General features: G+C 42.1%; 1 protein-coding gene across 1 annotated transcript; it reads left to right on the top strand.

Annotated features, from left to right (window-relative positions):
* The first annotated feature begins 205 nt into the window (after positions 1 to 205).
* LOC115295698 (glutathione S-transferase A2) lies at positions 206 to 13,546 on the top strand. The gene is made up of 7 exons (XM_029943842.1): positions 206 to 301; positions 6,580 to 6,684; positions 7,065 to 7,116; positions 8,382 to 8,514; positions 10,400 to 10,541; positions 12,216 to 12,347; positions 13,211 to 13,546. The coding sequence occupies exons 2-7, from the start codon at positions 6,598 to 6,600 to the stop codon at positions 13,334 to 13,336; spliced, it is 672 nt and encodes a 223-aa protein (XP_029799702.1). The 5' UTR covers positions 206 to 301; positions 6,580 to 6,597; the 3' UTR covers positions 13,337 to 13,546.
* Positions 13,547 to 17,533: the final 3,987 nt, after the last annotated feature.

The raw sequence follows: 17,533 nt of genomic DNA, 5'->3' as shown, positions 1-17,533 counted from the left end.
AATTTCTTCCCAAAGCCATATCTCACTGGCAGGGAGAGTCTAATCAGTTTGAAATTATTTAATCTTTTAATTGCCAATCTTGAAAGGGAACATTATTAAATAGTTGTTTCATAAGAGGATGACTTATCATTTCCTTCAAATCTAGCCTTGGAACCAAGGCCCTAAACCTGTGGGAGTGACTTTCCCCCACTGTACTCTTCCCACACCAGAGAGGAGGAGTTATTAACCATCAAAGAGCTTAAAAACGCATGAAGTGTTGGCACGCAGCTGCTGAGGCAGGCAGGAGACAGACTGCAATAGGGTAAGTACTGCTTTTCTAAGTCTTTGGACATTGCCTTCTATCCTCATTGCTAGGTCACCAGAAAACTCATTAAAATGTGTTCTTAGCACAAAGAAAAGTGTTTTATACTCACATTGTGCTTCTTGTGTGTTTGGGGAACAGTTCAAGAGGTTTATTTTATTTTTAAAAAATGTTTATATAATTTTGAAAGAGAGATAGAACACAAGCAGGGGAGGGGCAGAGAGAGAGGAAGACACAGAATCTGAAGCCGGCTCCAGGCTCTGAGCTAGCTTTCAGCACAGAGCCTGGTGCGGGGCTCAAACTCACGAACTATGAGATCATGACCTGAGCTGAAGTCAGATCCTTAACCGACTGAGCCACCCAAGTGCTCCAAGTGTTGTTTACTCACTTGCTGTTGGAGACATCTTTACAGAAATATAAAAATGAAGAGATTAGAAACCTAGGACATAAGAACATGGAAACCAACTTGACAATCAATTATAAGAGGAAAAAAAAAAGAAATTTAGGACTAAGAATTTAGGCAGAAAACCCTGAATGATATGAGGGGAAAAAAGGATGATACCATTTTAGCAATCTGAGAATATGACCAGTGCAGGAGAGAGTGCGGGTGTTTTGCCAGACTTACTTTCTCTGTGGAAGTCTAGTGGCCCCCCTTACATGTGGTTTGCCTTCTACGGTTTTAGGTACCTATGGTAACTGCAGAAGGAAAATATTAAATGGAAAATTCCAGAAAGGAAAATATTCATAAGTTATAAACTGCCCACCATGTTAGCATGTCACTAGAATTGTCCTATTTTATTGTTAGTTATTGTTGTTAATCTGCTGTGCTTAATTTATGAATGAAAGTTCATCATATGTACATATATATAGGACAAGAACATAGTATGTGTAGGGTTTGGTACTCTCCTCTGTTTCTCCGCTGGGAGTCTTGGAATGGATCCTGTGCAGACATAGAGAACCATTGTAGTTAACATGCAGCAGTTGTGAATTATGATCCTGGGATATGATGTAGGCTGTGAAAATAAAAATTAAGACAATATAAGAGAAAAAATTAATCTGAATGTTAGCAGAACTAGATTCTAAGTCAGTCTGTGCTCTGATTAACTGGCTGACAAACCCCACTCTCTTTCTGGACCACACCTGGCAAGCCTAGAGAAGGGCTCGAGCAGGATTTCACAAGCGTGGCCCTCCGGACACTTTGGGCTGGCTTATTCTCTGTTGCGGGGAGCTGTCCTGCTAATTGTCCTTTTGTTGTCATTGTTGTTCAGTTAAAAATATTTTTTTGTAGAAAGGTACATTTAGTTTTAAAGAATGTACTTGGCAATGGTGTTAACATACATATTTTCTCAAACTTGTGACCTTCACACCTTTAAAATATCTACAATGATAGTTTATTCACAAGTGTTACAAGAAATGGTCACTTCAGCAATACCGTTGACACAGTTAAGATTCTCACGGTTTCTTTCTGTTTCACTCAGTACTTCTAGAAAGAGCACAGTGGGGATGGGGGGTGAGGCTCCATCCTAGTGCCAGTGACAGGCAGCCTGTGGAGCAGAATAAGTGCCAGTGGTTAACGGGAGAATTACTGTGTTTGTCCAGAATGGCAATGCATCCTAGCCTGGAAAGACTACATAGGCACAGTAGCTAACTGCAATCAACCATAAGATCTTTCCGAACAAGTATCCAATAAATATGTCTGTTAGGATAACACAGCTGATGAAAAATAGGCACATAAAATGCAGAATGACTAGTAGTAGATAAAAATCATCCAGAGGCACCTGGTCTCATGCCATATCAGAGGCATCTCTGATCTCTATCCAGTTGACAATCCAACCTTCTACTTTCTGGTTTTGTTGCCCAACAATGTCTCCAGACATTCTCAGATGTCTTCCAGGGTGTGGGGGAGTGAAAATCACCCCCATGTAAGGATCATTGGATTACATGACTTCTCAAACTCCCACACTCAAGAAATCTTGATGGGGAAAGTAGGTAATCAGCAGAGCACATAATTCATTTCTAAACTGGAAATTCACCCAGCTAGAATGCATGAGTCATTGCAATCAGAACACAAGAGTCCCCAGTGTTCTGTCCTAAGTGTTAACATTGGTGGAAAAAGACAGGTGTGGATAGTTGAGACTAGATGTTCCAGGACAGCACGGTAACAATCCAGAAGCTGTCTAAGCATAACAGAATCCATGGGAAGAAATATAGTATGTATAACAGAAGATATTGAAATGGCAATGAGGAAAAGCACTTTGCAAGATGCTCAACAAAGCAGGGTTGACAAGAATGAGGCGTGATCCTAATTTGCAAAACAGGAAGATGGACAAATGATAGTCAAAAAGGCAATGGGCATGGACATGTCATGCTGCCCTGGGAGGCAGGGGCCTTGGCTTTCAGCCTGGCAGCCTTCACCTTGCTCTGAATTGCTTGGCTGAGAGAATCATGATTTGGGGGTCGGGACCAATTAAATTGGGCTTTTGTGTGATGCCAGTTGTCTCTAAACCTTTTAGGGCAGAGACCAAATCAGTCTCCTGTCTTGTTCCCGTGGAGCCGTCATTTCTTAGTACACGGAACTGGTCAGTGATGTTAGCTGAGAAAGTTTGAAGGAAACTTTAAAAAAAAATTTTTTTTATGTTTTTAAATTTATTGAGACAGAGAGAAACAGAGCATGAGTAGGGCAGGGGCAGACAGAGAGGGAGACACAGGATCTGAAGCAGGCTCCAGGCTCTGAGCTGTCAGCATAGAGCCCGATGCAGGGCTCGAACCCACGAAACGTGAGATCATGACCTGAGCTGAAGTCGGACACTTAACTGACTGAGCCATCCAGGTGCCCCTGAAGGAAACTTTTTGAAAACAGGGTATACGTTATATGTTGCCAGAAACAAAGTGTTGAAGAAGTGTAATAAAGAGATGATAAAAACCACCAAGCACTGAATAGAAGTGAGGCAAGATTTTATTTTTATGGCTGGGCCAAGCCTGATCTGCCTGGTGTTGGGGAGCAGAGGGTGGCCCCGAACAAAGGTGGCAATGAGCTTATATTGACTTTAGCAAGGCATTAAATATCATCATTTAGTTAACCAATTAAAGTCTGCAGCATTTTAGGACACCCAGTCACATTTTTACAAGCAGACAGTAATTCTGACGGGACCCTATCAGTTTTAAAGTTCTTTGTCTTAAGATGGTCTTGGAATGACCAATTATAGTCAGGCACTCCAGGTTCTGCGAGACAGTGAATACGTGACTTCCCACATGTGTGCTTTGTCTGGTCAGCTTCAAATAGGGGGGTGGGAGTGCAATTTATGATCTAAGTTATCTGTTTAGAAAGCAGGCAAATTTACAAGCAAGGTTAGCACCTTCTGATAATTACAACAGAGAGCCACATAGCGGTCACCACGTAGTCAGAGCAGTGAACAGAGAGATAAATTTGCAAAGCAGTTTACAGAAGCCAAAACAGCAAGTTAATGATTTACAATTTTTTACTCAGTTTGCTATCTTACAACAGAAGGAGCAGTGAAAGGTCTGATACCAGGTAAGGAACAGGATGTCGGGAAAGAAGGGATCATTTTCAACAAGAGTTGACAGTGAGACCCTGTGTTAGTGCCGTGACTCGCTGCAGGGAGCAGTGGCGGGAATCCGTGCCGAGAAAGCTGGGGCAGGAGTGACTCCATAGCGCCTGGATCAGAGAGCCAGTGGCATGGATCAGACACAAGGGGTGCACGGGGCAGGGGCAGAACCAGAAATCTGCTGATATCTTGATCAGGCAAAGCTCTCGGATAACCTTTGCCCCAGTGTTGATCAGGCCTCTGGAAACCTCCCTATCAGAAGGTGAACAAAGTTGCTTATCGGGGGAGCCGTTTGATAAAATATTACGTAAGGTAAATATCATTTCCTTTAGTAACCTGATCCTTAGACCATGGGTAACGCAGAGTGAGGGTTTGAATCACAGCTCTGTGACCTGTAGTTCAAAACACACTTAGTACGAGTGCTATTCCTTTCCTTCTGCTGAGTCATAGCACCTCTATTCCCTGTGGTAAGAAAGTACAATAAACAAAATCTCAAATTACAAGGCAGATGACTTGTCTTATGTTTCCAAATGGTTCTTTACTTTCTAAGGATTTGACTGTTGAGTCCCAAATGAAAAATGTGGACATCAGAAACATTTTGATATCTAAAATTAAAGCCACACACACGTTTTCAGAGATGTACCCACTGGGTAAGAGGTATATTTTTGTCCCAAACTTCACAACAAAATCTTGCAAGAGAGGCTTCACAGTTTGTAAACAGAGCTTGGGATTTGCATAGAAATGGTAACTGTTCCTCCTTAAGACCTGACTTTGGGGAGCGCCTGGGTGGCTCAGTCGGTTAAGCATCCAGCTTCTGCTCAGGTCATGATCTCACAGTTCGTAGGTTCAAGCCCCACATCGAGCTCTGTGCTGACAGCTAGCCTGGAGCCTGCTTCAGATTCTACGTCTCCCTCTCTTTGACCCTCCTCTGCTTACACTGTCTCTCTCTGTCTCTCAAAAATAAATAAAAAGCAGAAAAAAAAAATTAAAAAAAAAAAAAAAGACCTGACTTTGGGACTCCACCTTTTAACAAGTCCTGTGTGTTTCCATTTACACCTCTGATAGCACATCCATTGTTTGAGCCATTGAGTTTCATTGTCAATGAATATCATTCCCTGCTTTGTTCACTTCCAATGCAGCCTCGGATGGACCACGGGCTTTCAAATTTCATTGACCAAAAACAAAGTATCTCCTACATTATACTGATTAAATGAGTATGCACTCTTGCACAGGCCCATATATACAAACATATAATTGAAGATAAGACCTCATGAAACAAAGTTTGTGTTTCTGTTTGTAATGCACTCTCATATTTTCTATTTTCTCCTACTTCATTTTAAAAATTGGTAGATTTCACAATCTGTTAAAGGATTGTCATGCATTGTTTTAAAAACACCAGGGTAGGGGTGCCTGGGTGGCTCAGTCAGTTAAGTAGCCGACTTCAGCTCGGGTCATGATCTCACGGTCCGTAGGTTCAAGCCCCACATCGGGCTCTGAGCTGACAGCTCGGAGCCTGGAGCCTGCTTCGAATTCTATGTCTCCCTCTCTCTCTGCCCTTCACCCACTCATGTTCTGTCTCTCTCTGTCTCTCAAAAATGAATAAATGTTAAAAAAAACTTTTTTTAAATCACACCAGGGTAGAAAATAAAGCCTTTTTTTTGAGTAGAAGTAGGTTTGAGTCCCAACTTCACCACTTACTTGGGTTTCACTCAAGAAACCTCAGTACTCTCAACTTTAAAATGACACAATAACAGAACACATCTCAGGTGATTTTTGTAGGATTAATTGAAGATAAATAGGCAAAAATGCCCGTTGTATGATAGACATTGAAGAAATGTTAGTTTTGTTCCATTGACTGTAATGTTACTATAGTAACATCCCCTTTTCCAGGTTATAAAGTGCACCAAGTAAAGGCAGAATGTAGAATTAAAAAAAAAAAGAAAAGAAAGAAAGGGAATTAAAGGAAATTAGCATCCTGTGATCCTGTGTCTATGGAAAGAACCAGGGTCTTTTGAGCTGCTGTTAAGCGAGCCTCAGCCCTAACTTTGTTTTAAACAAAAGCAGCATAACAGTCAAGGAGTGGAAGCCTTACTGCTCCCCATTCCCATCTTGTCAGAGAACCCCTCTGGTTTCAGTGCCCCTCACAGGCACCCTCCCAGTGCCAGCACCTGTGTGGATTCCAGGCCTGCCCTCTTTTTAGTCCTAGGTGTGGATTTCCATGTCCATCACTCACTAGAGAATGACTATGGACAAGCCTTTTCACCTCTGAGCCTTGGTTTCATTCACTGAAAAATGGGCCTGATAACAAATAGTTCATGGGGGCATTAGGAGGACTGAAGGTATAATGTAATCAGAGGGACTGGCATCGGGTCAGGATCATTAGCAGATTTTCAACACATATCAATTCTCTAATCGTTCCGCCTCCCCCTAACACCCACAGCTGCATCCTTACCACACACACTCACCTATTAGCAGAGTTTACCTAGTGGAGATACAAGTATGGTTTGGGACAATTTCCCAGAACTGGCTAATGATGGGATGAGAACTAGGCATTGAAAAACATTCTAGGATCTCTTGTAATTCTTCCACAAAGAAAGCAGGTACTCCTTCAGCATCGCTGGTGCTATTTGAACTAGGTCAAAAAGTACATTTTTGCTTCCGTGATATTGTTCATTTGTTCATTCATTCATTTGTTCTTTTATTCATGTTTAGAGAAATCCAGAGACACTCATGGCGGGGAAGCCCAAGCTTCACTACTTTAATGGCCGGGGCAGAATGGAGTCCATCCGATGGCTCCTGGCTTCAGCTGGAGTAGAGGTGAGATCTGAGTTTTGTCATCCTAAGTTGGACCTAAAATTGACTCTATCAAAATATGTTTCTCACATAAGCTAGGAAATTCTTCTACTTTTCTAAATGACCTGTCAAGAATTTTACATTAAAAAAAATTGTCAGCTATTAAGAGATGAACAGATTTTACCTAATATATTATTAAATTTCTTCTCATCAAAGAATTGAAACAAACTCAGAAGCTAGGCATAATGTGTAAGCCTTACCTGGATTTTGATTTAAGCAAACTACAAAATATTTTTGACAATTGTGCAATAATTAGAACCATGAAACTTTATCACATATTAGATGAATTTAAAGAAGCATCCTTGATGTTTTAGGTATGCTAATTTACTGTTTCTACTTTTCAGTTTGAAGAGAAATTTATAGACACTCCAGAAGACTTGGATAAGTTAAAGAATGGTAAGAACAGGCATCTAATTCCTTGGATGAGGGGATCAGGTAGAAGTCATACGTTGAAGTTTGAATATCTATGCGTGAGTGTGGTAGGAGCTGGGGGTGGTAGAATGGAAGAGAAGTGACTCCCAGGTACGGGGCAGGGCTCCTTGGGTAGATCTTCCACCTCACTCAAGGCTAAGGGCGCTTGAACTCTCTGTATTTGCTGAAGGACTATCCCCTGTGTCCTGGGAATGTCCACCCTTTGCATTCTCCAGTTTTTCTGCACCCCAAGTGAGCTGGGTCAGTTCAGGATCCAACACAGCCCGGACTTTCAAGGACTCTGAAACACACGCAGTCGAGTGAAAAGAGTAGAAATAGGCCAGCAGTTGCATGAGTTCTTTTCTCTGGTGGTTTATTGCAAGCTCATATCTTAGCAATATCATAGACTCAGAGAATGAGATGGTTTAGTTGGATCAACTGAAAGTCTAGGTGACAGTATGATGATGGAGATGGAGAACAAAGTTCAAGCACTACTCACATCAGCAGAGTCAGGAAACCAGGGCTTGCCCCATACACACTGTCCAGTAGTAGACTTGGAAGAACAAGCAAACACACTACATAGAAATCTCCCTTTGCATTCGCCTTAATGGCATGAACCCCGGAGACCTACTCTGGATGTTTCATTTGAAATGAATGAGGTGTTGGCCCTGTTATAGCGTCTCTCAACATTTCCTAAAACATCCATGAAAGCAAATCAACCGCAAAGAATACAGGAAGCTACCATATATCTGGATGGGAAATAAAAAGATAAATGAGGGTCACCTGAGTGGCTCAGTTGGTGAATGTGGGACTTTGGCTCAGGTCATGATCTCATGGTTCATGAGTTTGAGCCCCACATCAGGCTCTGTGCCGACAGCTTGGAGCCTGGAGCCTGCTTTGGATTCTGTGTTTCCCTCTCTTTGCCCCTCCCTTGCTGGTGCTCATCTCTCTCCCTCTCTCTCTCACTCTCTCTCTCTCTCTCTCTCTCTCTCTTTCTCTCTCAAAAAAGAATAAACATTAAAAAATTTTCAAAGACAGGTAAATGAAATAATAGGTGAAAAATAAAATGCAGACTGAGAACAAAGAGGATTATAGGATACAAAAACCAAAATACAGATTTGGTGAAATGTTACCAGGCAATAATTTTTGTTTCCTTTTATATCTTCAGTCATGGCAACAAGCGTTTTTCATGTTAAAAGAGTATGATTCATAAACTATATACTCTGCTTCTTCTTTTCTTTTCTCAAAAGATGGACATTTGATGTTCCTGCAAGTGCCAATGGTTGAAATTGATGGAATGAAGATGGTCCAGACCAGAGCCATTCTCAACTACATTGCCACCAAATATAACCTTTACGGGAAAGACATAAAGGAGAGAGCTCTGTACAGTATTTCTTTTATTTTTTCATCAGCAATGTAAAAATTTGGGTTCTTCCTTGGGCAAGCAGGCCTGTGTCGAGGAGATCATGGCCAGCAGCAGTACAGGACTTGGTGGTATTGACTGAGGTCCAACACCACCAAGAGCTGTGGGATGAGGGATTCCCCTTGGAGTGGATTCCCTAAGTGGGATTACAGAAAAGGAAGTGGTCCACATATGGAGCACATACAGTGACAGCATTTTGCTAATGTTGATCAACTATGAAGCCAGAAAGATGGTGGAGTCATCACTCCAGATACTCAGGCCTTTAGGAGCTAGATATCAGCCAACAGCTAGAGACAAAGGACAATGTGTCTGAATGTCCAGCACATAAGACTGGGGAACAGAAGGATACAAAGGCACTGATTCTGAAGTTTCAGAAATTATAAGAATGATAACCAAGAACTTCACTCATCTGCCTGTTATATTGACTGGCTTTTGACAAGGGTTAGCAGAGCATGGTCTCCAAGATGCCAGAGTTATCAGGAACATACTGAAGTAGCCAGATTTAGTCAATACAAGTATATCTGTAGGTTCTCCTCTCTGTGGCGAAGGGACCACATGATTGAAATTTAAATCTCAGAAGCAACCATTTTGAGTTGCTCAAAAGTTAACCATAGAGTTGCCATAGTCCAGCAACTCCATTACTAGGTGTACAGACAAGACTATTGAAAATACATCTATGCTAGAACTCATACACAAATGTTTATAGCAGTCGTGTTCTTAAAGTTCTTAATGTGGAAACAACACAAATGTGCATCAACTGATGAGTGGTTGGTTAGTCTACTCATCAATGGAATATTGTTTGGCCACGAGAAAGAATGAAGTACTGATGCATGGTACAACATGGATAAACCTTGCAAACATCACGTTATGTGAAAGTAACCAGACACAAAGGCACATAGTGTATGAATCCATTTATATGAAATATCCAGAACATTCAAATATATAGAAACAGAAAGTAGTTTAGTGGCTGCCAGGGGCTGGAGGAGGGAAGAAATTGGAATAGGTATAAAATCATACAGCATCTCTATTGGAACTATGAAAATATTCTATAATTAGAGTGTGGTGATGGCACATAATTCTGTGTCTTTACTAAAAATCACAAACATACACTTTTGAAGTGTACACCTTATGATATTGAATTGTGTGCTACTAAAGATTTATTTTAAAAAACTCTTACGGGAAACCCAGCTTGGAACAATTGAACCAAGTCTCCTGTAATATGTTCTCTTTGGAATGCACAAAGTATTTCACCATTTCAGGGGATATTTTAGGTGAAGACTTGAGAAATGCAAACAAGGCCAGAGTTGGACAACTGTATGTGTACAAAGTGTGGAACCTTGTGCTGCGGGAAATAATTGGAAAATCTGCTGATGTTGGGCACAGAAACAGGCCTGGGTAGTATAATAGGACAAGAGAGGAAGGGGAAATGATGAAGATGGTTGTGCCAGGGACTTTCTCTGGAGATCACTTAGTGGGCAGATGGGAGTCACACTCCATTTGTGCAGAGAACAAGCCACCACAGAAGTGACAGACCCTAGGTATGGTGTCAGTAGGTACTTACATAATTCCACTGATTTCTCTGTAACTCTGGACAGGTTACCAATGCTCTCTGTCCCTTTATTTGGTCATGTGTATAATGATAGTTTTAGATGCATCTACCTTGGTGGCTTGTTCTAGGATGAAATGTTCAAATAAAGTAAAACTCAGAGCTGAATGACTGGTATATAAAATGTATCAAATAGAGCAGACTTACTTTGCCACCTCTTGATGCCCCATTCTTGTACATTTTTTGACTCTAAAATCAAGGCAGAGGGCCTTTGACAATTTGGTCATTTTGTCTTTCAGGATAGATATGTACACAGAAGGTATGGCAGATTTGAATGACATGATCCTCATGTTGCCTATGTGTCCACCTGATCAGAAAGAGGCCAAGATTGCCCAGATCAAAGAGAAAACAACAAATCGGTATCTCCCTGTGTTTGAAAAAGTAAGTGGACAGTTGAGCACTTTGGGCACTGGACAAAGATAGACAGTGGCTGGCATTCCTTGAGCCTTGACCTTCACTTCCAGTGAGCCTTCCTGAATACAAATGCTGCACCCTGACTCTCAAGGCATTTCATAAGAACCAACTGTGAGGAAGACTTGCACCAGTGATACCCACGTTTTAATTTTCCAGCAAGATGTCATTTACCAGAAGCCAATCTAGAATTCTCTATTTGGCAGACTTCCACGGTCTTAGTTAGAGCCTGGGCCGTTGAAGGCTCTGAGAGACACACTGGAGATTGGAGTAGGTCTTGCAGACAGAGCACCACACAGAGGCTTTGATCCAAGAGGAACACAATGAGAGCAATGCATCAGGAGATACTGTGGTAACATAGGTAGGGAGACATGAGACCAGCTGCCCTTTAGGAGAATGTGGTAGTGTCTTGGGGGCGGAAGGAGGAGATGTATCTAGTCAGAGGAGGGGGCAATGGGATGGAGAGGAAGAGACAGAGGGAGAGATGTTAAGGAAAAAATAATTGACACACTGGAAGGCATGGCTCTCAAACTTTAGAGGACACCCATGCAAACTAAGGAAATAAGGTTCCATCACTACAGATAGTACTTATCTTAGCTAATGTTTCTCCTTGGACATAAGAGGAGAATGTTTCGGGATCCAAACTACCTGAAATCATGCTAAATAAAAACTACGTGCCCCCAAAATATGATTGTAGGAGATACAGGGGGGCTTACATATAAATGAAAGTGTTAGCATGGACACACTCACCTTAATGAGGCAGTAGATCATTCTGTTAATCACAGAAAAAATATAATTCATGGCTTGAGTGTTGGCTCTATTCAAGGTGGGAAGAATTAATAATAAGCAGAAAATACTTTCTCTCCTGACTTTTGTAGTGCTGAGAGTTTGGGGCACATTCACATAACAAAGACCTGAGGAGTCATCTCTTTTGAGCATTTCCATACTTTGAAATCAAAGAGCCCTATAAATAGTTAAAAAAATGTATATACCATATAGCATTCAAAGTGGTCTTATATTCTTTGCATAATAATTATACATATTTCCATATATGTACATAGTCTGAAAGGGTATTTGCCAAAATTACCGTAAGTTGGTCGTGCTGTGGGTTTTCTCCTTATGTTATCATTTGCATATTTTTGGGATGTTTTAATAAATTTCATGAATTTCCCCAACATTTTAAAAAATGTTTCTTTATTTTTGAGAGACAGAGGGAGACAGAGCATGAGTGGGAGAGGGGCAGAGAGAGAGGGAGACACAGAATCTGAAGCAGGCTCCAGGCTCTGAGCTGTCAGCACAGAGCCCGATGCAGGACTCGAATCCACCAGCCTGAGAGGCTGAGCTGCCCAGGCCCCCCTCCCCAACATTTTATTTGGAAAATTGCATACAGCAGAGGAGTTAAAAAGGATCCACAGGAGCCCAGGTTATAGGGAAATGGTAGCTGGGGCTTCAGCTGAGGAGAAGGGAAAGAACAGCAGAGACCCACTGTTATACTGAGTCAGGGTGCTGTGAAGAGGGTCTGAAGCCAACTCCCTCTCAGTGAGGCAGCAGAGGTGGGGAGGTTGGGCTGGAGGGAGCAGGGAGGGGCTGAGGGCCCAGCCTGACTGTGCCTGTGCTCACAATGTGATTCCTCAAATCTGCCAGGTGTTAAAAAGCCACGGACAAGACTACCTTGTTGGCAACAGGCTGAGCAGGGCTGACATTCAGCTGGTTGAACTTCTCTACTATGTGGAAGAGGTTGACCCTAGCCTTATGGCCAACTTCCCTCTGCTGAAGGTAATCTCTCTCATAGCCTTCAGGAGGGAAGGCTTGCATCTTTCCCCTCAGAATCTAACATTTACACTCGGGTCCCAACGTTGTCCAGGACTTGGCTGTCCTCACATCTCCAGCATTGCCTTCTAGGTGCTGGTTGAGGCATGCAGAGAATCTTGTTATGCCAAGGACTTCTGAGGCGGATGCTTCCCCAAGAAGAACACATTGTCTTTACCACGAGGACCCAGGGCTCAGCATCAATCTCCCCATCCCCACTGCATTATGGCATTTGTCCTTGTGTTCTCTGAGATTTCCCTTAGCCACCTGTGTCTTTCTCTTTCCTTCCTATGTCTGAGCAGGTGTCCTGCCTTCTGATTTCTTCTCTCCACACCTGCTCCTAAAGGCAGACATCATGTTTCCCTGGGCAGTCTCCCTCGCTCTGTCCTTCTCTCAGTGGGATGACTGGTTTTGCCCAGTCTCATGGTTCACCTTTCTATATTTTCTGTTTCATGTCTAGTGCGATTTTCCTACATTTTCATTGTCTGTTTGGAGATGTGATGTGTGTCGATTCTGACAGACACGGTCCTCTTCCCTGTACTGCACAAGAGTGATGAAGCCACAGGGCTTACACGTAGGGAAGAACATAGGGAAGTCCTGAAACTGATTAGAGCCTGAAGGAAAGGCATCTTTGGGGAAAGTGGTATCGAGCTATCTTTTCCTCCTCCCATCTTCACGTCTCACTGAGTGTCTATTTCCCAGCCTCACACTGGTGCTGATGGAGGGGACTCAGTTGGTCCTTGTCTAGAAGGGTCATTGATTTCTTGGCTGGTGCTAACGATGGGGTTGGTCTTTGACTCCCTCTGAGGCTGTGCGCTTGTGTATTGCAGGCCCTGAAAACCAGAGTCAGCAATCTTCCTACCGTGAAGAAGTTTCTGCAGCCTGGCAGCCAGAGGAAGCCTCCCATCAGTGAGGAAAGCTTAGAAAAAGCAAAGAAGATTTTCAGGATTCAGTGAAGCAGGCACGGATGCATCTGGGGTTTCTGACAGTGATGTAGATGTAGATCCTGATGATTGTGAGGCTCGTAAAGTCTTAAACTACTAAATTTCATCTACACTGAAGATTTGCAAAGCAATTTATTTTGTTTTTACCAAATATCAAATCTTGATCATATCCTAGGATGTCTCTTGGGCTTAAAAATAAATAAAGGGAGAAAAAAATTTAATGGATTCTTCGATCTATTAAAAATTGTCATAACAGCTATCATATACCTTGTCAAAAAGAGTGAAGTAGAAATTTTCATGTAACTTAATCTTAGTAACACAAAAAAATGGTCTTGGTCTTTTTTCCTTTTTATTTGCTGTAATTCTGAGTGCAACCTAAAGGATTCCACCTCCTTTCACCCACGTCCTTCCTTATTGCTTGCTTGCTTGCTTTTCTCTCTCTCTCTCTCTCTCTCTCTCTCTCTCTCTCTCTCTCTCTCACACTTTCTCTCTCTCTCTCTTTTAGGTACAGAACCATTTCCCCTCAGGTAATGAATCTTTTTCCTGCTCAATTATGGAGCTTTTATTTATTTTATCTTTAATATAGAACATTCTGTGTTCCAGGAGCTGGGTTATTAGTGATAAACAAACCAGATATAGTCTTTGCCCTGAGGGAGGTTACTATAGTGATAGAAAACAAAAAAACAGGTAATTCTAATCCCAAATCATGCATACCTTGTATATCACGTTCCTAGGGCAGTTGTAACAAATGACCACAAATTTAGTGGTTAAAAACCATAAAATGTGTTCCCTCACAGTTCTGAGCTTCTTTGTGTGGAATGAAGGTATGAGCAGGCCATGCTCTCTCTGAAGGTCTAGGGAAGGATCCTTCCCTGCCTCTTCTTAGCTTCTGGTGGCTGCTGGCAGTCTGACATTTCTTGGCTTGTAGATACATAACTCCAATCTCTGCCTCTGTTGTCACATGGAAATACATGCCAGATTTCCCTCTTCTTATAAGAACACCAGTAATCAAATTTGTGCCCACCCTAATCCAGTATCATCTCATTTTAAGATTCCATTTCCAGATAAAGTCACAATCACAGGTGCCCAGGGTTGAGATGTCAACCTATCCTTTCTGGGGGACACAATTTAATCTATAACCTCACACTGGGGCACAAGATCATGCTGCACATGAATCTAACCAGGATACTTTTGCCTGAACCTATAAGTCCTTTACGGTCTGTCATGAAGGGCAGTCACAGCGGATGTGAGATCGATCTGAGGAGCCAAGTTGCAGCAGGTAAAGGAGGAGAAGCTTTGGTTGGGCAGTAGGGATGGAATCCAGGCAGGAGGTCAGCAGGATCAATGGCTGTGAGAGAGACTGAGTATGTTGTACTGGAGGAAAGAGAAGTCATTAGGTCTGAGTGTAGCATTACAGCACAAGGTGGGGGGGAGCATTGATGAGGTGAGGTCAGGGAACAAGGCCCAGAGTCTAAGGACTTTGAAGGCCATGGCAAGAAATTTGGATTTTGTTCCAAGGAAAATAGGGAGCCATTTAAGTGTAGCCATAGACCCTACTCTATGAGCCTGATGTACATATAATAAAATCACAGCTTTTCAACATTCATTTTAAGTCACTCAAGCACACATCTTAGAACAGCAGGAACACTCATTCCTGAAAGCAGTCTCTTTTGCATTGGTACATCCAGCAACCTAGGAGCTCACTCCATTCAAAGAGTCCAGTAGACCTGAAACTGACCAAAACTCCCAGAATCCCTTTGTGGCAATACCTGTTCTCTGCTGCCCTTCCCACCACATAGAGTTCCTGTTTTCCCAGACTGCCTGGTCTGAGATAGTTTGGTCAAAACTGGCCACCATTCATCCACCTGGGCAGCAGCATCCTCTTTCTTCATAGCTTAAGAGGGAAGAAAGTGGAGGTCTCCCTCCCTGCTGTGACTCAGTCCTGGGATCTCAAACTGTGCAGGAGATATATAGTCCTTTACCCCTCCCCCACCTGGCATGTCCCTGTGCAGGAGAGGCTGGGATAGAGTGATGTCCAGTCTCAGTTTCCTACTTAGCCTAAGACTTGGGCTCCCCCAAGAAATGCAAGATCCATGGGGCTGAGCCCAAGGCCCTGGCTCCGACTGGCCATTTTCATAGTGTGAACTTCCCCACAGCTGCATAGGATGGGACACATACACAGGACACATGGCTTGTGTCCTTTATGCCTACCCTGTGTTAGATCAGTTCAGCCCAAGCAAGATGTGCCAAGCTGTCCTCCTAGGAAGTTCCCAGTTTCCTTTGAATGTACCAGCTCCCTGTCTATCCCTGGACTCTTCAAGGTGTTTATGAGGAGTTTGTTATCCATCCTTCCTACAATATATTCTTATAGTTTTGCTCCAGAACAGAGGTTCTCCACCTCATTACATCTAGGCTTCCCCAGTTTCTAATATATTTTATAATCCTTTTTTATTATCCTGAGGTGACCTCCGTAACATTTGTTTCATTATGGCTGGTGCTCTGAGTACAGGAAGAGTAAGATACCATCTCACCTCAAAGAGGGTGACTGAAGAGAGGTTAGTGAAATGCCTACTTCCAAAGCTGGGGTAGCATTAAGATACCTCAACGGGTAGTGATACACTTGGGGCTATCACGAAGAGAGGCCTCTACCTTTCTTCCTCTTGATGGGACAAGGGCAGAAAGCAATACAGGGACCAAGTCATAGGTACAGGAAAGGGTCACCTTGACAGAGTAGATGGCCTTTACAGAAGAAGGCCCTCACTGATGACCCAAACTGCCCAGGACACAGAGATAATTAGTAAACATCACAAATAACTGGAAATTATCACCATGATTTCCAACTGGTTTGCACTATTGCTTTATCCATATTTTTGCCATACACAGTTTAGTTGGAACATAAAAAGAGATATTGTTTTCTTAATGTATATTTATCTATTTAGAGAGAAAGAGAGCATGAGTCAGGGAGTGGCTGAGAGAGACAGGGAGAGAGAGAATCCCAAGCAGGCTCCATGCTGTCAGCGCAAAGCCTGACATGGGGCTCAGTCTCACAAACTGTAAGATCATGACCTGAGTCGAAATCAAGAGTCAGAGGCTTAACAGAGCCACCTTAAAGAAATATTGTTAATTTTCAGTATATATCCTACTTTACATATCAATTCATATTTACTATACAGATGACAAGTATTTTGAATATCGCTCCTGGGTAATCTGTGACATAAAAGAGTAAAGATGTTTGTTACAAAATAATTTACATTTGGCATTTGACTCTGTATACCACCCACCATTTTCATGTAGAGATTATATAGATATAATTGAAATGAAAATAGATATTAATTTCTCTGACTGTACTGGGGGAATTGGGTCAAGATTTGAGGTATTATAGATGGTAACTTGTCAATTTTCCAAAATCTTCTTGAAGAACAAATATATATTAGAAACACTTTGCCAACCAGAGCTGGTTGGACAAGGCATGAGTCAGCATAATTAATTATGTGTCAGAATAATTAATATTAAAAAATTTTTTAAGTTTATTTATTTTGAGAGAGAGAGAGAGAGAGAGAGACAGAGAAAGCATGAGTGGGATAGGGGCAGAGAGAGAGGGGAGGGAGAGAGAAACTCAAGCAGGGTCCACACTGTCAGCAAAGAGCCCGATTTAGGACTCAAACTCATGAACCATGAGATCATGACCTGAGCTGAAACCAAGAGTTGGACGCTTAGCTGACTGAGCCACCCAGGCACCCCAAGGTCAGTACCTGTCTTTTATCTGTCTTTGATTTGTTCTTTCCTCTCACCTTACTCTCACAATCTTTGCTTACCTCTTCTCTGCACTCAATAGTGATGTTTGAAATATTTGTCCTTTGAAACTTTCAACATAATTGTGACATTCTAAGTCAACAGAAAGTCTACAGGCCAACCAAGGATACCTAGTAGAAAAAAATACTTAGACTCTGACCTCAGAAACTGATGAAATCTTCTCAAGGAAGATATTATTCTCAAGGAAATAATATTTAAATAGTTTTATTTTTGTTTCATTTATTAAATACTCACTGAGCACCTATTTTGTTCCCTGCAGTTTTCTAGGCACAGAGGATGCCATGGTACATATAAGAGCATTTTCCTGCTGAGACGATGAGTAAATAAACAAATCAATGAAAAATTTATTATGGTTAGTGATAAGTGCTATAAAGAAAATAAAACAGGGTAAGGTGA

This window comes from Suricata suricatta, chromosome 7, assembly GCF_006229205.1.
Source record: "Suricata suricatta isolate VVHF042 chromosome 7, meerkat_22Aug2017_6uvM2_HiC, whole genome shotgun sequence".
Lineage (NCBI taxonomy): Eukaryota > Metazoa > Chordata > Mammalia > Carnivora > Herpestidae > Suricata > Suricata suricatta.
The sequence above is the reverse complement of the archived record's forward strand: the minus strand, read 5'-3'. Positions and strand labels throughout refer to the sequence as shown.